The following is a 21,371-nucleotide window of genomic DNA, read 5'->3' as shown; positions in this document are numbered from 1 at the left end:
TGTTTGGAGTAGTGGTTAAGAGCAGCAGGACTGTAGTCTGGAGAACTGGGTTTGATTCCCCACTCCTCCACTAGAAGCCAGCTGGGTGACTTTGGGTCAGTCACAGCTCTTCCAGAGCTCTCTCTGTCCCACCCATCTCACAGGGTGATTGTGGAGAACAACACACTTTGTAAACGGTTCTGAGTGGGTATTAAGTTGCCCTGAAGGGCAGCATATAAATCATAATAACAAATCGAATATTATTATGTGGTAAGGGAATTTTGGTTGCCATCTCTGGATTGGAAAATTCCTAGAGAGTTTGGAGAGAGAAAACTGGCTGCTTGCCAGGGGAAGTGTATCCCTATATTTTCAGGATAACTGATTGCTATGGCCTGGAGATCAGTTGTAATTAGGATTGCCAGGCTCCAGGCGGTTGCTGGAGATCTCCCGGAATTACAACTGATCTCCAGGTGACAGACATCAGTTCCCCTGGAGAAAAATAGCTGCTTTGGAGGGTGCATTCTATGGCATTATGCCCCACTGAGTCTCCCAAAGGCGTGGTTCTGCTCCACCTACGGCACGCGAGAAAGGACAATAGCTTCCTCCTCCCCGGAGCTGCGCTTTTCCTGCTGAGGGCGAGGACGTGACCCGCCCTACGGAGGCCGAGAGGGAGGCGGGGCGCACGCGGCGGCCGAGGGGCGGGGCTTGCGGCGCGCTCGGGGCCGCCTTTGTCCCCCGACTGACTTTCCTAAGGCGGCGGCGCGGCTCTAAGGCGATGCTGGCGGCGGGGAAGAAGGCCGCGGTGGAGGCCCCGGTCGTCGTGGGTGGCGGTGGTGGAGGGGACGGGGTGGCCGAGGCCTCGGTGCCGCCGCCCCCGCCCCCTCCTCCCCCGCCGCCGCCCCTCTCCGGCTCCTTGGGCTCCTCGGAGGGCGGCGCGACGGCGGCCTCGGAACGGACGCCCCGCAAGAAGGAGCCAGCCCGCGCCTCGCCCCCGGGGGGTCTCTCGGAGCCGCCGCTCGCCGGGCCCATCCTGGGCTCCGAGACCACCGGCATCGCAGAGACCCCCGAAGGCCGCCGGACCAGCCGCCGCAAGAGGGCCAAGGTGGGTGGGCCGCTCCGCCGCCGCCTGTCATCGCAGAGCTGGGCCGGTTCAGTCCCGCCGATTCCAACGGGCTTAGGCCGGAGTCTCTCTGCCGAGGCTTGCATCCTGTGTGATGTGAAGGGGAACTTCTGGCGTGCTCCAGGGATGGTGAAGGGGTGGGGGTGGGGGGAGACCATTTTCAGTGCCCCAAAGTCAGAAAAGGAGGGAAAGACCGGTGAAGGTATCCTTAAGTCCCAAACAGTGGCCCCGTATCATTGGCAACAAAATAAAAATGGTGACCTACGCCACAGGCCTATGCAGAGGTTATGTGGTGGTGGAGAGTGCCGTCAAGTCATAGCTGGCTTATGGTGACCCCTGGCCGGGTTTACATGGCAAGAAACTAACAGAGGTGGTTTGCCATTTCCTACCTCTGCAACTCTGATCTTCGTTGGAGGTCTCCCATCCAATCACTAACCAAGGCCAACTGTGCTTAGCTTCTGAGATCTAACAAGATCAGGTTCACCTGGGTTATCTGCGTTTGGGCATGCAGAGGTTTTGAGGGACTTCTAAATACAAACGATGATGATGAGCTGGCAGTGCATCCTATGGTGAGTGCCTCCAGCCTAAGCCCACTGATTTCCCAATTCTGAGAGGGGGATGCTTTTCTTAATAAATAAATGTAAACATTTGGTGACCTAAAAAGAGTATTAGAGATGATTCTCCAATTTTTTTTTATTTTATGCAGCCAAATACTGACATTTGCTTATTAAATAGCAGAATAATTGTAAAAATGAATAATCCTCCTTTTTTGAGCATTCAGAAACAAATATCCAGCAGATGTCTTAGGATTTCTATAAATGTAAGAGTGTTGTGAAAGTTTTACATCTTACATGTTTGTATTTTCTTTTAATCTCATAAAAATTAAAAAGGGCATGAAATCTAACAAGTAGAAAATGAACAGGATAGACAGTCCTTAGATTTTCCCTTTTCCCCATACTGTGTTAGTTTTATTTGCTTGTTTAATTCATTTATAGCCCAATGGAGACCAAAAGCAGCTTATGTCATTCTCCTCTCCATTTTATTCTCTTTGAGGTACATTAGGCTGAGTGTGTGTGAACTGGCCTGAGTTCACCCAATTAGCTTCCATGGCAGATGATAGTTTTCTGTGTGTGGGAAGTTTTATCTGTTTCCCTATATATTAAAAACATAAACTACTCCATTTCCTTGCAAGTAGAAAATTAGTAGGGAGTTTTGTTTCCTCCTAAAAATCACTCCAAGGGAGTAGATAACTTTGTACAGCCTCAAGTTAAACCTAACCTTTTTCCATAATACATTCATTAGCTGCTTGTGGAGAGTTTTGAATGCTCCCTTTTGTAAAAAAAAAGAGAATGCAAGTAAAAATTAATGTGATTGGGACTCGGTTTAAATGCTCCTTCTATTATGTTAGTCTGTTGTTTTTGGGGAGCTTTGAATGCTGCCCTCTTCATTGCTCAATACAAGTAGAAAACAAGCTCTCCTAGTTCTATTTCTGTCCTACTAATTTTCTACTTGCATGGAATTGCTTTTTGCAAATGGAAAGCATTCAGAATTCTCTGCAACTAGAAAGATGACCGCGGCGGGAGAAGTTGTATTCCAGCAGCCTTTCTTCTGTACCAGTTAGTTTCCTTGCAGAATTTTTCCCCTTTGACAAAGGGGGAGTCTGATGTAGTCTGGTCTATGGTACAGCCTCAGGATTTTGCCACTTCCTCCTTTTTCATGTTTAAATCGGTCTTGGTCCTTCAGAGGCTTCATAACATTGCAGTGAAGTGGGGAGGAATTTGAGAATTCTCTGTTGCAAGACAAGATGGGAATGAATTTAATTACTGCTTATTGTTTGCCTCTTTGTGCTGCTTGATATATGGCTTTCAGTGAACAGCTGATTCTATATATGAAGGAGTCCTGAGGCATTTTTAAAACTTTTAACACACATTAAGCTTTAAAGCTACACTTTCAGTGCCATAAGATTCCAGTTTTTGCTGCCACATAGCTGTTTCTCTAGCATTTGATCCCTCATGTATTTACTTAGTCCTCTCTACTTCATTGAGACTTACTCTCAGATACCCATATATAGGACTGTAGTCCTAGATTATTTTGCCTTAGTCTCAGAATATGAACCTGTTCCATGGCAACAAGTCCAAACAAATGACACCATAAGACTGTTTCTCGTGGCTTGCTTTTCCAACTTAAGAATTCTTTGTTACAGGGAAAAGTATTGAAACCTTTGTGCAGTCAGTCACATTGTAACTGTGTACATGTATTTTGTAGCACTTGTGCAGGTGGAAATTGTTGGTTACACTTTGCTGAGCACATACATTTGATGAAATGTGTGTGCAGTCATATGATTTTGTGGCCTTATGCAAGGACGCACTTTACATATAGAGCAAGTAATGTGAAGCAGCCTTAGTGAACACAATTAATAAATGCCATGCCCTAGTTCTGAGTGAGCCACAGCAGAGACTGCTTCTTTTAAACGAAGGCTTGCAGTTGGATCTGCCAGAATACTTAATAGTTTGGAGTGAATCAGTTCATACAGTTCTCTAGTTGCACAGCTGCTTTATTTGTGGAAATCTTTAAAATGTGATGAGCCATGTTGTATTTCTTTCCTACTGCCTTGTTCATGGCCAAGAGCTGCTGATTAGGAGTTGGTGCTGGATTTATGTGACTCATATAACACCTATACTATGCCAGCTGCATTGGTTGCCGGTTGAGTACTGGGTCCAGTTCAAGGTTTTGGTGTTGACCTATAAAGCCTTATGCAGACTGGGCCCAGCAAATCTGCAGGACCACCTCTCCCCATGTGTACCCCAGAGGATGCTTCGTTCAACAAATAAACAACTGTTGGTGGTCCCTGGCCCAAGGGAAGCCCACCTGGCCTCGACCAGAGCCAGGGCATTTTCCATCCTGGCACCGACCTGGTGGAGCTCTCTGCCTGAGGAAACCAGGGCCTGGTGGGATTGGTTATCTTTCTGCTGGGCCTGTAAGACAGAGATGTTCCACCAGGCATATGGTGGAGGATAGGTTGGATGGTGGCCACACTAAAGATCTGTCCACCACCCTATATATGAGCCTATATAAGAGCTAGGCCCTGAAATGTAGTATTTTATTGTCACCATCTGAAGAGAAGCTGTATTGTATTTATTGTATAAAGTTTTTTTTAATGTTACTTGTATAATGTTTTATCTGTTTGTAACTGTTACTTATGTAAATTGAAATGTTGTACTCTGCCCTGAGCCTGCCTGGTGGGGAGGGAGGATTAAAAATCTAATATAATAAAAATAAATAAATAGTTTCCCAGTCCATACCTGCAATCCCAGACCTTTATTTGGTATAAATCTCGCATGTGGAGCATTGCTGCTGCAGGATGCTGAGGGCCTTTTTCTTGGGGAGCCATGTAGGGAAACATACTTATTGATGTGTGTTTCATTACATATGATTTGTGTACCTCAGTACAGGAAGCTAATGTGCCCTTGTTGAGCACAGTGGGTAACAGTCCATGAACACATGCTCACCACCTGAACACACAATGGAAAATCTCCCCAGTTGTGCATTGTTTCAACTGAAGTCAGAGGGTTTAGAAGACATGCTGCCCAAGAGGGCACTGTAACTATCCCAAGTCTGTCCACCACCATACCCAAGAGTAGTCAGTGTAATGTAAAACTTCAGGCCCTTGTGGACATGGTGTCTATTTTTTCTTAGTGCTTTTCTTTCCAGGAATTTGCTGGACTCCCACTTGGTCATTAGATTGTAGTAGCTTTTCAGTTTGTAAAAGTGTGGGACTGCGACATGTACATTCATGACAGCACTGTGGTGATTGTCTCTTATAAATCTGAACTGGGAAGGTCCCCTCTGCAGATAAACTGAAGACGAATTAGTTATGCTAAATGCGGGCACTTTAGTAGTCTGATATTCAAACTTGTCCAGTAGCTGGGAATACTGATTCTTAGCCACCTTGAATCAATATTTAAACTTGGCACATGGTAGCCAGTCAATGGCAGTGATTCTTGTCAGGTGTGTTACGTTACAGAAATAATTATGGCAAGGCATTAATTTTCTGTGTCTCCTATTGGGCAATTTGGGGAAAACTATGCTGGGTGTTGTTATGAATTGTTCCCCACAGGCCTTTATAATCAGTACAGATAGTGAGTCTTCATAGTACTTTGGTATGGTCTTGTAGTGTTTTCAGAAATGGGAATCAAATGTTTCAGTAGCAGAAAAGAACCCAATATGATTTTTTTTGCTTTTAAATGTGCCACTATTAGAGGTGCATTTTTAATGTTTGGATACAGAGATCAGATTTTATTGACAATCTAAAACATTTGATTTACATTCAGACTTATATTGTCGAAGGCTAACATTCAGACTACCTTTGTCTGTGACATCACATGTGACTTACCTTGGTAAAATCCTCTGCATTTTATTAACTTACAGTACATCAATTCTCCCCTGAAAACCAAATCTAAGTTTTATTGGTGATACTTGTTAGTATTCAACTTTAGTTGTCCTTGGATTGTTACATAAAAAGAATTATGCTGAATCAGACCAGTAGTCCTTTTAGTCCAGCGTCCTGTCTCTTGCAGCAGCCCTCCAGTTACTCTGTAAGGCAAACGACAAGGTATAAAGGCTTAGACCTTCCCCTGATGTTGCCTCCTGGCACTGATGTTCAGAGGTTTACTGCCTCCAAATGTGGAGGTTCCCTTTAGTCATTGTCGCTAGTAGCTACTGATAGGTCTGCTCTCCATGTTCTCTTTGCAGGTGGAGTACAGAGAAATGGATGAGAGTCTTGCTAACCTCTCTGAAGATGAGTATTACTCTGAAGAAGAAAGGAACGCTAAAGCAGAGAAGGAGAAAAAGCTGCCTCCTCCCCCTCCCCCTCCCCCACCTGAAGAAGAGAATGAGAGTGAGACAGAAGAGCCATCTGGTGAGTAGAAGGCACCCAGCCAGCAGAACAGCAGTTGCTCAGTATCAAAGTATGCATGCTCATTTGAAGACAGTAGGGTGACACCGCCTCTCCCCAGTGTGGAATAATTTGTGCAGTGGGCCACATGTGCAGTGCGTTGATGTGAACTTGGAAGATGCCTTTTGGTCAAATATCTTTTATGATTTGACTGTACAGATTCCATTATTAGTTCTGCCAACCCTAAGTTTATATCTGCTTTGCAAGCATTTCAGTTTTCATTCTGTCTGTGTTCTATTTGAAAAGAACCTTGGGGAGAAGGTAATGAAATTTTCTGCCTTTGCTATGTTGGTCATACAGTGTAGTCCTAAACCAAGTTACTCCAGTCTAAACCCATTGATTTCAATAGCCTTAGACTAGAGTAACTTTTCTTAGGATTTCACTGATAGTTGCTTGTTTGTTTATTTAGTGCTCTGAACTCCCCCCTCCAAATATTCCAGCTATTTAGTGACAGATTTAGAATCCTTAGGCCTTATAAACACATTGGCTCCTATCTTATCTTTAACTAGGCTTCTGTACTCCTCTTCCTTGATTTTTTTTTAAAAGTGTGACCCTTTTTGTATAAACTGATTCTAGCATTTTTCTCTAATTATTGCCAGAATTCAGGAGAATGTGAGTGTTGTCAGCCCCTGAAAAGACAGTTTTCTACTGGTAAGAAATTAATGGTTGTAAGGCACAGTCAGCAAATTACTAGCAGACAATGAAAGCCTGTTTCTGCTTACCTTTTTGTCAAGCCTCAACATGGCAATGCTGTGAAAACAGTTTTACCAGTGAAACTAATTGAGATTATTGCCAGAGGCAGTCAACATAGCCCTGCATGCTCTTTTGGCAAATTGCATCCATCCTGTGTAACGCAGTGTCCTTGCAACTCGGGCAAGGGTTTGGCAAGACTGCTCTGTATAGACTTAGAACTAATGAGTATTTAGGTATAGTGCTTGTACTCTGGGGGAAGAAGACTCCAGTTTCAGTAAGCATAGTTTGTCTTAAGGTGAAGCATTTAAACATAGTTGGCTGGTGTAGTTAAACTTCATACCTGCAAGATCCATATGGATATATGTTCCATGCCTTATGCACTGAGAAAACACACTGAGTAGCACTGATTTCATGTATGAAGCCTTACTACTACTACATATATTCCCTCATTTCCATGCTTAATTCACCTGCCAAATTGCCATTCTGTTTGGGGGCTGGGGTGGCGGCAGTGAGATGCCTGCCTGACGTACAATGTGAGCATTGACTTTTTATTATTGGGTACCCTTACCAATAAATAATCTCTGCCATGAACTCCTAGTACTGTATCTCTGTCATTAAGTGCTTAGTTTCCCTAAGCGAAGTGGAGATAGCCAAAATTATCATACTCTTTATCATCTAATTTCTTAACTAGATGTTGAGTATTTATTTGTTTTATTTACATTTATAGTCTGCCTTTCTTATTGAGACTGAAGGAGGATTATATTATATAAGTCAATACAATCAATAGGACGAGGAGACATCTAATAAACAATGCAATAGGACTAGGATTGCAGAAATCTGAAACAGTGGAAGAAATTATATTACTTTACAGTGTCCGTTCTGTAAGGAGATGGACACACATCTTTGCATTTCCTACTGCTTGCATGCCTCTCACTGGTGCTGAAAGTTGACTTGCGCAAAGTAGCCATATAGTGGAGAGAATTGCGTATCCCAAATTACATAGGAAACAACTTTGTACCTGCACTGCTAGCTAACCTGTATATTGCATTATGCTTAGCATTGTGGAGTCATCTGAAAGTTCTGGGGAGAAGATTAGGCACTGTACGAGTGTAGAGTTTATGATGGTTGTACTGACAGTTTAAAATGACATAAGCTTCATATTAGGGTTTGCTGCGAAGGTGGTGAAGATGGCATTATTAGTAATTGGATGCTCTGTCGCAACTGTACTGCAGTTTTTCTACATATTATAAGTAGGAAAATATTAATAAGATGTTCCATTTTAAATACTAAATTGTCACTTTTGTCTAGATGGGGAGAGGTTAATCTCCAACATTTGGGAACTTTTTTCAGTATCTTTCTGCTGTCGATCAACAAATATAAACATATCAACATAAATATGTTCTCTCCTTATGTGCATGTTCCCCTCTTTTAGGATTCAGATAGGACAGTTATTTCTTCCATTGTTTGGCTGTGCTTCCTTCTCCTTCTTAGTCTGTTTTAGATATACTTCAGCTATTAGCCCTAGCAGCTGCTTGCCAAGTTCCCTGCCTGTGTGATCTCTTGTGAATTTATACTTAGAATATTTGGGGTCATATTTTGCAACCTCACAAAATGAATGATTAGTCACTTATCAGCCTAAAACAGTAGAGAATTCACCTGCACTGCTTTTTAAAGTATAGTGGGGATTTCATTTTGGCTGCATTGTCAGGGATGATTGGACAGTACGATGTTGAAAGCACTGGCCGCTTCAGCATTCTGTTGCTACAAGGAAGGCGAGAATTTAGGTAGGTCAGTTATGCGTATGCAACATTAATCTGCTTTATTGAGAACAGCATGTAAACATTTTCTAATACAATTTTTATACCCTCCAACTGTGTTCCTGTGTGTGTTTTTTAAAGTGTATCAGAAAAGAGGACTTCAAATTCAATTCAAAGCAATTAAATATTTTAACAGCCTTTATTTTCAGGTTCATAAGTATATTGTGTACACAGGAACAATTAATTAAAGAGAGATTGCTATTTTTTGTCAGAAAGGGGTTTCATGCTTTTGCTGTAGTTAGACTGTGTGCAATAATATAAACCTGGCAGGAGCTAATGGATATGGAAATGACCTCTCCGTTAGTTGCATCCTGAAGTTAAAATAATACTTCCAGCTATTAACCAGGAGGGGTTTTGGATTTCATAGTACAAATAGATTCTGATTTGAGGGTGGATAACCAGAGAACTAGCCTAACTTGGTGTGAAACTAACTTGGGTCCAGAGGAGATGCAGTGCCAGGTTTCTGCAAAATCCCTTAGTTGCACATTCCTTTCCTTGCCCTTCCGTTTTTTCTTACCCTTCTTTTCTTAGTGTTAACCATAGTTTTATATCACATATGCACATAACATGAGCCAAAATATCATTCTCTGTCAATCTAAAGATTGGGGGGGGGGGGCGGGGAGAGATGTTGAAGCAAGTTTGCAAATGTGTACCTGTGAACCTGGTTTGCATTGGTTTATCCTTCAGCTTAACCTGCTTCTTAATCATTTTTAGGACCAAGAGGGGGGAGGGGCAACACAAACAGATGAATTGTGATACAAAGGTTAATATGTATCTGAAACTGTGCCTTGAGCGCAACAACTGCTGGTAAATTCTCTTCTCTGACTTTTCCTTATTTGGTAGGCTAAGGAATTTTTTAAAATGTTTAACTTGGAAGACTTGGTAGATACAAGTTTTGAGGAACCTGCTTGCCCTTCTGCAGCAAATACATAATTTTATACTTTTCTCAGAAATTTGTTTTGCATGGAAGGAACAGAGATAGATGTGTTTCCGGTGGCAGTGGTGCTTAGGGTATGGGAATTTCCATGTGGCGCGTGCCATTTGCTGGTTCACATTTCCATAGCACGATGCAAGCATTTTCTGCACTCGTTATCTTCTACGATCTGTCATTCCATTTCATGTCAGTGGTTGGCAACTATTTCAGCAGAGCAGTTTAGTAACCATGTCGGACAGGAAGCCGAGGAGCTCCAGGTTTTCTCCCATCTTCTGTGCTTGTGCCCTTGCATTCATCCTTCTATGTAGTGTATGCTTCTCTTGTCTGTACCGCTTCCATTGTGGTATCTCACAGCATGTGCATGTAGAGCTTCTATTCCTATCTCTAAAAAAGCAAAATGAAAAGGGTGCAGGCCTAATAGCCATACCGTCTAATGTCTTTTCCAGAAAATCCAAATGACCAAAGGAAGCATGCCCATGTGTCCACTCTAGATCCTCCTCTGGTCTTGGGAAAGAAGATGGGTTGAAGAAGCAGAGTTGAAATAGGTGGCAACTGTTTTGGTCTTGGTAGTATCACTGAACACTGGCTTGGCTACTAGATGCCCCTGGTCTACCGTTTGCTAACCATGGAAAGGTCAAACTCCAGTAGCTTAAAGTGCATTTTTCAGCATATGGAAAAGAAAAAGCTGCCGTTAGAGTGGTTAGATAGTAGGTACTTAGTTATTATACCAGACAATCCCTATTGCCCTTAATTTCAGCAGACTTATAAGCCTGTAGTGAGTTTCATAGTTCAGAATGGTCTGTTAGTAGATGTCCTCCTGGGATGCTATCAAGAAGGTACCTGTGTTACAGAGAGGCTCTGTAGATGGCAAATGGGCTGGAGTGTTTTGGCTTCCTATATCATACTGTTCTGATTAAGCCTTCCTCGATGTAGGTGTGAATGATAGAAGAGTAGTTGAAGATCATTAGTGTATTCTTACCCTTTTCCTTTAGAAGTGACATTCAGTCAGAAGAAGTAGAGTTATCTTCTCAGTTGATCAAACTGGGTTATTGTGTATTTACCTGCTTTAAAAAAGCACGGACTGGAATTGCTTTATATGCTGAGTTGTGTATTCTTCACACTTGCATCTCTGGATATGTTAAAGCTCAGAATACTAGCAAAGCATGGGTGAATGCACACACATTCAGCATGAAGTTATTTTAACTCTGACTTGCTGGATGGTGCACATGGTGTCAGTGACCTCTGAGCATTAATAGGTTTCCTGGCTTTGTGGTGGTGAAGGAAGAGAATATCAGGCTTCCCCCCCCCCCATCAGAATGATTCATGAGTGAGAGAAAGGCCTTGCCAAGACCATTAAATCCTTGGTGTTTAAAACCCTTGGTTAGACTACCTATGTACATACTCTTCCTATTGATACCAGGAAGTGTACCCTTCATCTTGCTCTAATCTGTTGTTAAATTGATTTATAAGTATTTACCAACAAAGTACAATATTGTGTGTATCTATTTTTTCCCCACTAACAGTCTGACAAAGGGTTCCAACAGCAACGATGAAGCATTAGAAGACTACAAAGTGTGGCACCCTTGACACAGAGTCCACACGCTGGAATACAGAAAATGGGTTTTCTCAAGTTGGTGAACTCCTAAGCCCCAATCACCAACTATCAGGCCTCGATATCCCCACATGACTTGAACTTATGGAGTAAGGTCCCTGAGATCTCCTCTTTCCTTCCACAGGGCAAGCAGGAGGACTTCAAGACGACAGTTCTGGAGGGTATGGAGACGGCCAAGCATCAGGTGAGGGTGGTGTTTGATGCTTGCCACTTAGTAAGAGCCCCCCCCAAAATCAGGGATAGATGCTTGCCAGGTGGGGGTGGGTGGCCAGGCCTTAGCATGAGGGGCAGAAGCCATGTATTTGCCCACTGCACAAGGGAGGGATAACTTGGTGATGCAATTGGAGAATGCAAGAGGAAGATTTGGAAGTACTTGAGGTATATATTTCATAGCCTTCTGCTCTTCCTGTGTTTGGTGTTAGCGTTGAGAAATTGAAAAGGTAGTCAGCTCCCTCCCTTCAGAGCCCCAGGGTCTTTTCCATTGTACATGAATCCCTAGTTTTTCAAGAGTTGCTCTGCATGTTGATAGAATTAGTTACAAATAACTATCTGCAGTTTCAGTTTGGCTCCTTTTTAATAGCTTATTTAAGGTTTAAGTCCCATTCTGTGCAAGAGGGTTGGCATTTAATCCAGTTTAGTTTTGTCTCTGAGGAGCCGGAATTCCCAAGTGGCCTTCTGATTCTTGAAGCAATACCTGACCAGGTATGGGGCCTGGGCTCGTTTGAAATAGTAGAGCCTAGTTATGTTTGATTACCAGTGCTAATAAATAGGACTTTCAGATACTGTAGACAGGGAAGGGGGGTGCAGTCCCTTCCCCACATGTTTCTTCTTGAGCATTTCTGCAAACTGACGTATGTTGTATCTTATGTTTAATTTCTGGAAGGTGGGCTTTGTGTGAGTGGTGGGTTGGGTGCAATTAAGGGATCAGATGTGCAGAAGAGTAAAGGCTCATCATGAAATCTGAGAAGTTTAGATGTGCCATTTTCCAGGAAATGTTTTCTTTAAAATATGTTGTGAGGAGAGGAGATACGTGAAGGCAGTATAATAATGACTTGAAACTGGGTGGGGAGAACTTTTCTTTGCTATAATTCTAAAGTGAGACCGAAGAGACCGACTACCAAACATCTTTTTTTCCTCAGTCGTTGCGGTAGAAGTGAGTTTGAGTCATTGCTGGAGATTGCTGTGTCAGCTTCCTCTCTGAAGCCCTGAGTCTTTCCCGAAGGAACCCAACTTTGTTTGGAGCCCAGGAGGCCTTGCTTCCTTCCTTTCCTTGTGACCTGCTTGCCGCTTGGTTGAGAATAAGCTCGGCTATTGTTTTGTATGTGCTGCCTTTGAGAGGTCCAGGCAGTTGTCTTGACTCAGTAGGGCTTGCTAAGATTTGAGAGCTGTGATTCTAAATAACGCATTTGAGAGCTGTAATAGTTTAACCCTGTCTCAACACATATTTGCCCCACTGTAGATTTCAGTAGGATTGGCATGCTTTATTACGGTGTAAAAGCCCTCTCTCACATTTGTGCCTATAAAAGCATGTTTTTTGTGGGCTACTGAAAATATTCTACATTTATTCACTTAAATTTTTAAACCATTCCCACAGTTGATGATGATTCATAGACAGCATAAATGCAGAAATTTATTTATCAGCTAACCTATGTACTTAAGAGTTGCCTTGGGGACCCTATGTTGGGTGGAAAGGCTCCTTTAAAATGTTTTAAATAAATAAATACACATATATATTGTTAATGTTCAGGGCTGTGTTGAGTAACTGTACTGTATGCTAGAAATAACAAACGTTGTAGAAAGATGCTGGATATTATTCCAAAGTATATGTTAGCACACGTGCTTATCTGTTTTTGCCATACAGTGTGAAGCTTGTTTTTACTTGCTAGAAGAAATGAAAGTTTTTAGGCTATTTAGTTCTGTCCTAGAGATCATATTTTAGTGTTTACTCTGTGCAGTCCTGAATGCACAAGCATTCACATCCTCTGCTTGCAACTTTGTACATTGCACCAAGCACTTTTTATAAAAATGAAACTGTAAATTGCATAAATTATAGCTGGAAAACTTGCAGGTAAGTTTACAGGCTTTGTAAACGGCTTATTTGTATGGTACTACTCTACCTGGGACTCTTTCATTACTAGAATACAGACAAGGACTGCATATTTAAATGTTCCTTCATATGAGAGAGCCCTTCTGCAGAAAAAAATGTGCATGTATTGTCGAAGGCTTTCACGGCCGGAGAACGATGGTTGTTGTGGGTTTTCCGGGCTGTATTGCCGTGGTCTTGGCTATTGCCAAGACCACGGCAATACAGCCCGGAAAACCCACAACAACCAAAAATGTGCATATTAGGGAAAGTGGACACTTCTCCCTGTCAGATTAGTTTTCCATGGTCAGGGAGCTTCCGCATGAGCTTTCAGATGCAAACTTCCCTACCTCTGTTAAGCGACACATTCCTGCAAAGGCTGTGCCTTTTGATTTTGGCCACAAAAGCCCAAGAAAAGAGGCTTCTTGAAAAAACTTTTAACACTGAATAGGCTCTCTTTACTGGTATATGTGTTTCTGGATGTATATATCAGGAATTTACAAACTGAACAAAAAGACTGGATTTTTATATAGAACATGAGCTCCTTAGATTGTATCCTAGAAATCTTTGATGTCTAATCTTCGTTAGACTTGAGCCCACTGAGTAATCTGGAAGCATCTAACTAACCCTGTGGCTTTGATCTGGCAGGTGTGGACTGGAATAAAAGGGAGACCATTGGAAACCATATGATCATGGATAAAATCTTATTTTTTAAACCATGTAGAGTGGGGAAGGTAGAAGCTTGTGAGGATGATTTTTGTACTGTAGGCTCTCATTTGCAGGATCCCCAGGGTTTTAGGTATTCTTGTAACAACACAGTTAATATTTCTTTACCCTAGGATAATATTGTAAGTTATGTGGATCTTAGATGTCTGTGAGTGTAATTTAAGTTATTTGCAGCAGGCATTCAAAAGTGTTTGTAGCTAAATGTTTCTCACCACCGCTGGAAATCCTTCCCAGCATTAGCTAGCGCTCTCTTCACCAGCCTTGCTCACAACTCTGCAGACATGGCTTATTGCCTGTACTGCTGCTCATGGCATATGCCAAGGCCTGGAAACTTTATTTGTCAGAAATTCAATGATATTAGTGTTTGAGCAGTGGTCCTTCTGTATGCCTACCCGTCTTGCCATTTTCAGTCAAAAAACTGTCATATTGCTTAATGGAGGTAGTAGCCTTATTTGTCTGTTGTGCTTACAGCTTTTTAGCAATTTCTCTCTGTTGATCTCCATTATTTGCACAAATGCCTGTATAGCTAGCTGATTGAAATGACATGTTTCCTGCCTGAGATTAATGTGCTTTTAGACTGAAGTAGATGTGTCTGGTTTTTGTGGGGAGGCTAATCCCCGCCCCTGCCCTGAATATAGAGGCATTAGTACTAAGCATTAAGTGGCTTCAAAAGAAGTATTTTTTTCCATTTTAGTAAATTTTTTCCCAAAGTAGAAATGTGGGGAGTTTGCTTTAGTCACCAAAAATGTGTGAGGTTCTTCCTATCCTGCTCCTAATCTGGTGAAGCTCAGTATTGATAACTACTGCCAATTGACAGTCAGTACCTTAAACGTCTCCTAGCTTAAGCTTTCAGGGGCTAGAGCCCACTTCATCAGAATATGCAATGAGTCCTAAGTAGACATACATAGATGAATTTTTGAAGAAAATGTTATAAGCAGAAAGATCAAAGATCCAGTGCAGTAAATACAAACTACTGTTGTGGAATTACTACTGCAAGTGGAACTAGATTTCCAGGGTATGAACTTTCAAGAGCCAGAGCTTCCTTCATCCGATAAGAAGGGAGCTTATACTCTCAAGAGCATATACCCAGAAAATCTTGTTGCTCTTTCAGGTGCTACTGGAGTCAAATCTAGCTGTTCTGTTGCAAGTTGGTAAACTTCTAGTGGATTACATTGAAGGTGAGATTCTTGAAAACTTTTAGGGCTTCAGAAGATTAGTGTTCACAGCTGACATCTCTGTAACCCATGGAATGTCTGTTAAAATAGGGACTCATCTGGCTTTTAAGAAATCTGCTCTACTTTAAGGCTTAATGTGGGTTGGATCTGTATATATTTCAGTGAAGGCTCATCAGATTAATACTTACAAATCAGTGCTGTGCTTCTAATATTGCTGGGGGAAAGCTCTTGCTGTTGTTTCTGTGCAATGAAAAGGTTGTTTTTGACAGCCCTTATGCACACACATACACACATATGTATGTTATTTTTAGTGGGATTTATATGTTTGTCGTTGGTCTTCAGTACAGTCCCACAATGGGACTGCGCAGACGCAGGCCAGCTGCCGGGAAAGATTTTAAAGTTCTCAGACAGTAGAGAGTGCTCCCTCGTAGCCACACTCATGCGCGGGAGCTTCCCACCGAATGCCATGTTGCTGGGCAGAGCGTCCCTTCTTCCCTCAGATCCTTCTCTCTCTGTTCTCTCTCTTTCAAGTTTCTCCATTCCTGTCTTGACTTTTGGCCCCAAACCTCATCCACAGAGGCCCAGTTCTCCACCACGATGTGATCATTCTCAAACTCACAGCATGGCCCCTACGCCCTTGACTTCCCCCTTCTCCAGGGAGGTTACTCGGATCATGTTGAACACTTGCAAAGCATCTAGCAGGTTGTCATGCAGTCAAAAATGGTCCCGTTTTTCAACTTGGTTAGCTAACACGGCATATTCCCCCTTGTCCTGCGCAGCCGCCCTGAGCCCATTTGTGGGGAGGGCGGGGTATAAATCGAATAAAATAAATAAAAAATAAAGAAATTAGCTCTTATTTTCAACTACTTGTTACTTCTCCTTAAAAACGGCTTATCCACCTCATCAGTCAAGGTTCACTTTGCCGCCATATTGGCATTCCATGAACCCATGGATGGCAAAACAGTATTCTCACATCATGCCTCAAAACCATTCCTGAAGGCTGTTCTTAATACCTTCCCACCTAGGGCCCTTCCACTACCTCAGTGGAGCCTCTCACTAGTCTTGGGACAGCTTATGCTACCCTCTTTTGAACCGCTTGTCAGCTGTGATCTTAACCTACTCTCCTGGAAGGTGCAGATTTCACCTGCAACAAAAGGTTGTCTTACCAGTCCTCTTCCCAAATCCTACCTCAGAATCAGAATGCACACTACACAAATTAGATGTGAAAAGGGCTTTATTGTATTACGTTAACGACAAAACCTTTCAGGAAGTCCAAGGCCCTATTTGTGTACTATTTAGGTCCATGCAAAGGTCTCCAAGTGGCTAACCAATCGCTTTCCAGGTGGATCGTTGCAACCATCAGAAGATGGTACTCTTCAGCCAAGGTTCCCTGTCCAGTGACCATTAGGGCACACTCTTCAGCGGCCTTCCTACAGGACACTCCCCTGCAGGACATCTGTCAAGCAGCCACATGGTCATCAACAGACACATTTATACACCATTACTCTGGGTATGTAAACTCCAGAAGAGATGCAGCAGTGGGGACAGCAGTCCTCCATTTACTATTTGCCTGATCTGCTCACACCTTCCTCCATTGGTGAGTAGCTTGCTATTCTCCCACTGTGGGGCTGCACTGAAGACTGTTGATGAAAACAGTGTTGCACTTACCTGTAACTGTTGTTCATCTAGGTCTTCATGCAAGTACGCATTCCCTCGCTCCTACCCCCAGCTGACTTGCGGTGGCATAGGAGGAACTGAGGGAAGAAGGGATGCTCCGCCCAGCCACACGGCATTCAGTGGGAATCCCCCATGCATGCATGTGGCTGCAAGGGAGCGCCCTCTACTGTCTGAGAGCTTTAAAATCTTTTCCAGTGGCTGGCCTGCGCAGTCCTAATGTGTGTCTCCACAAAGACCTAGACGAACAACAGTTAGAGGTTAAGTGCAACACTGTTTTTCAGTGTGCTTTGGAACAGCATCTGCTCTGTCCTCAATGGAAGTTTAAGCATTTGTATAAGTATTTTGTAGGATTGTGCTTTAAGGACTCGAGTGGCTGTAGAACTATACTCATTTGATATAATGCAGTAATGGCCCCTGGCCAAACACATTGTACCCTTTACCTCTTAACAAGACTGAACTATAATCATGTACCTCTGGAGGCTTTGACCAGACTTCAGTCATTTCATTTCTGGAAACAGAAGTAAATCCTAGTTCTGAGCCCCCCTCCCAATTGCATAGAAGCCGCCTGTCACTTAAAGAGAGAGAGAGAGCTTTTCGTAGTCTAGATAACTTTGGTATTGTGGATAGAGTTCTTGAATAAATGGGAAATGTGTGCAGTAGTTAACTTGTTATAGTAGAGGATACTGCTGCAAAGACATTTCAAGATGTAGTACGTTTTAGCATAGTCATAATTCTTACTATCCCTGCTAGTTGCATCCTCAAGCATCCACACAATGTCCCCAGGGTAAGATTGAGGGTGGCAGTATTAAATAACCTTAGGACTTGAGTGTATTCATGTACAGAATGAACTCTGCAAAAATAAAAGCAGCAGACCTTCTTGATAACTTTTTTGTGATGCACGTGCTTTGGCATTCTTGATTATGTTGTGAGCAAAGCTTTTGGTGTTCTCAGTTGAATGATCAGCTTTGCAAATTCCCCCCTTGATGTGAGAACTGACTTTTCTTGATCCTGGGGCCTGACCCTTTCTCAGAGCCACATCCCACAGTTGTGCTGGCCAGCTTATCCTTTGCTGATGGTCTGCGATTGCCTCCTTCCTTCAGCTTGCCTCTGAGTCCTTGTCTCAGTGGCTTGCTGCTCTTCGTAATTGTTTCATTCCAGCTCCTTTCATCCTGAGGTCCCAAGTCTGTTGCCTGGCCCTGCTTAGCCTCCCTGTTGCTTCATTCACCTTTGCTCCTAGCTGCTGCAGAGAAATGGCTGTGCAGTTGCTTAGGAGGGGTTAGATCTCATATAGGCAGCATAAGTGCCCATGCCAAAGCACTACCACAGACGTTTGCCTGCTGTAGAGCCAGTTCACTTTCTCCACAATGATCACTTGTTGGTTTTATAGTACTTTGTGCTTTGCATTAGGCATTCAGTAATTGTTTTACATTATATATTTCTTACTAAAAGAGCTAATTTAGAACCTTCAGAGGAACTACCAGAGAAGGAAGGACAGAAGGTCCGGTGGTGTGCAGTAAGATGAAAGTTGAATGAGACACACTTACTTACATGTTTCAGCTGGGATCAAAGGTGACTCCGTAGTAGCAAAATCCTGGCATTCTAGGTGCCTTTGCAGTACTTGTCACTTGTCTGTTCTTTTATCTTAGGTGTAGAAGGAGCAGCTTTCCAGAGCAGACTTCCACATGATCGGATGACATCCCAAGAAGCGGCTTGTTTTCCAGATATTATCAGTGGGCCACAGCAGACTCAGAAGGTCTTTCTTTACATCAGAAACCGAACGGTATGTTTCTTCTTAGAAGCACAGTACACATATCCTTAGTTTCAAAGAGCTTTCTGGGCAGTCTTGAGGTACCTCCACATATGGTAGTCTCAGTCTTCAGTTTTGTGTTTGCAGTCTGGTTGAGCTGCTGTATTACAGAGGTCCTGTGTTAGTGTCTGAAATGGTAAATTTCATCCAGTTTTGATGGTGGTCTGAAATACATCAATCACATTATCTGAGGATGTGTTAAGTGTGTGATTTTCCAGATTGTGGTGTTAGCTCAAATAACATATCATAGGTAACCCAGCAAATGTTACCTTTAGTAATAAGGAAATAATGCCCTTGTACTGTAAGGGTGCCACCAGTAATTAGATAACTGCAAAGTTACCTGAAGTTTGGTGCACCGTAGCTTGGTTGACAACCTCCAGGATACCTTCCTACTTTGTGTTCTGCTCGCAATCCCACCTGCTTACTCTTTCCAGTTGTTTCAGGATTGGAAACCCTGGTAGCTTTCCTCTTAGACTATCACTTTGAAGAGGGGAGCACAGTTTGCACCATCACTTCCTCTACGCTAAGTGATCCTTCAGATCACACTACCCAATTGTTGCTATTATTGTTTTTGTTGCTTGTTTATAGTCCATCTTTTTCACTGAGATCCAAGGCAGATTACATACTGCAAGTGAATACAATATAATCAACAGCTAGGACATTCACAGAGCAAAAATACAATATGATCAACAGTTAAGACATTCAGTTAAAACAGATCATAACAGTGTATGATATCTGCAAATTTGAAAAATAGTTCAAAGCCGAACACATAGATAAAACCTTTATGAATTAAAGTGCAAGTAATTAACATGACATTTTTGGCAACATTGAACTACTCAGTAGGAACATCTCTTCATCAGCAGACAGTACTCAGTAGCCTAGTCTGTAGTCCCTGTCCTTTACCAAGGGATCTCTTTGAGCTATTTCTTATGACCCAGCCCTGTAATCTGAGTCGAAGGCCCTCCTGAATAATTCAGTCTTGCATAGTTTGCAGAAAGCCAGGAGAGTGGGAGCTTTCCTGACCTCTTCAGGCAGTCCATTCCACAAGGTGGGGGCTACCACAGAGAGAGCGCATATATGGGCTGTTTAGTCCAGCTGCAGGGTGATAATCCGCAGAAGGCCCTGTTCAGATGAGTGAAGCTGCCGTGGCAGAATATAGGAAGAGAGGGATTTCACGGATAAGAGAGGCCTAGGCCAGGAAGGGTTTTGAATGTGATAGTCATGATATCGAATTGAGCCTAGTACGTAGTGGGTAGCCAAGCCAACAGTTGCTCTAATATGAGGCTTTTAAATGTACTGTTTTATGGGTGTAAAAAAATTAATGCAGAACTTGAAGGTTTAGTCTTTTTTTAAAAAAATCTCTAGCAATGCCTGTTCTCTGATAGCATTTTCAGTCGTAAAATCCTTGGTCTGCTATGTTATTTAAATACAGTTGCAGCTTTGGTTGGACAACCCGAAGATTCAGTTGACGTTTGAGGTAACACTACAGCAGCTGGAAGCACCCTATAATAGTAAGTTGACATTCCTGTGCTTGTGTATAAGCTCTTTGGGGCATGGACTTGTCTATGAAAGTAGCCTCTTAAGGTAAAGAAAAAAGACAAAACCTCAAGTGGCACGGAGGAGATCCTACAGTAGAGTTTTTTAGGCCGTACATTTGAAGAGCCTTTTGTACACTCATGTGTATGTCTATGTCTCTTCGTGATTGGCTCTGACTTCTTAGTGCAGGGTCAGGTATAGTTAGAGCTATTGTCTTCTAGCATTAATATGATCCTTTGAGGTGTTCGAAGCACTGCATGTGTAACCTTGTCATAGTCCTCACAGCAGCCTTTTAACTTACATCCATATAATCTATAGACGGGAGTGCCAAGGCAAAGATTGTTACAACTGGGCTACGGTGTGAAAGTTAGAAGTACAAGATAACACCGTGACAGTAAAAGCCATTGAGTTGCGATGAACCAAAATCTAAAACAGCATGCAGAGAGCCAATTCTCTGATGAAGAAATTAAAACCTCAGCTCAGTGCCCAGATGTATGTGTTTAATGAGCATAACTAATTCTGGCTTTCTGTGCAATACATGGAATTTCTGCCCCACATTCCTCCTCCTTGGACAGGATAGGTACTGGGGATAGGTACTTGTAGCTAACTGCTGGTTGTAAATATTCTGGGACAAAGGCCTTCCAACTGTTCTTGGCTGGGAGGAGCTCACTGTGGAAGAGTCTTGCATGTGCTGTTCAGGTCTCATGAATCTTTCTTACACACTTTAAGTTAAAGCTAAGTTAGCAGCGGTAGAAAATAAAAACTGCATAAAATATCAATGGATTTGTCAGGGACAGAATATCTTTAACTCAGAAGTTAACATGGATTGGAGCAAAAGTATAACATCTTCAGAGATTGGCTTCTGTCCACTAAAATGAGTATGAGCAACCATATGTCTCCATATGTCTCTATGTGGGCATTGCAAACAAACTGTGTTTGTGTGTATAATGGTTTATCTTTGGGCTTGAGCATTTCCTCTCTGAGACTGAAGACCTCTTGATTTGAAAGAAGCCAAACTGGAACACAGTGTCTGAATTGAGCCTATTTAATAAATAAAGATTGTAGAAAATGGCTTAATCCTATTTTGTAATGTTTGTAGGCAAGAAAAAAAACTGCTTTGGGTACAAGTATCTCAGTTTGAACGTCTCAACAAACTGTGGTCTTATAAACCCAAGATACCTTCTTTCTAAACTCTGAGTCCAAAAAGTGTGAGGGGGGAGGGGTTCACTCATACAGGTGTGCATGAGTCCAAGGATAA

The 21,371-nt window shown here is 42.6% G+C and overlaps 1 protein-coding gene across 1 annotated transcript in view; it reads left to right on the top strand.

The window, feature by feature from the left end:
• The first annotated feature begins 689 nt into the window (after positions 1 to 689).
• The window catches only part of KDM1A (lysine demethylase 1A), a 36,878-nt gene continuing 16,196 nt past the window's right edge, over positions 690 to 21,371 (top strand). The window contains exons 1-5 of the mRNA XM_054999660.1: positions 690 to 1,081; positions 5,852 to 6,017; positions 11,234 to 11,293; positions 18,417 to 18,550; positions 20,010 to 20,088. Coding sequence (XP_054855635.1) covers positions 755 to 1,081; positions 5,852 to 6,017; positions 11,234 to 11,293; positions 18,417 to 18,550; positions 20,010 to 20,088 — 766 coding nt within the window. The 5' untranslated portion in view covers positions 690 to 754. The remainder of the gene's footprint in view (positions 1,082 to 5,851; positions 6,018 to 11,233; positions 11,294 to 18,416; positions 18,551 to 20,009; positions 20,089 to 21,371) is intronic.

Source organism: Eublepharis macularius, chromosome 15 (assembly GCF_028583425.1).
Source record: "Eublepharis macularius isolate TG4126 chromosome 15, MPM_Emac_v1.0, whole genome shotgun sequence".
NCBI classification, from domain to species: domain Eukaryota; kingdom Metazoa; phylum Chordata; class Lepidosauria; order Squamata; family Eublepharidae; genus Eublepharis; species Eublepharis macularius.
The sequence above is the reverse complement of the archived record's forward strand: the minus strand, read 5'-3'. Positions and strand labels throughout refer to the sequence as shown.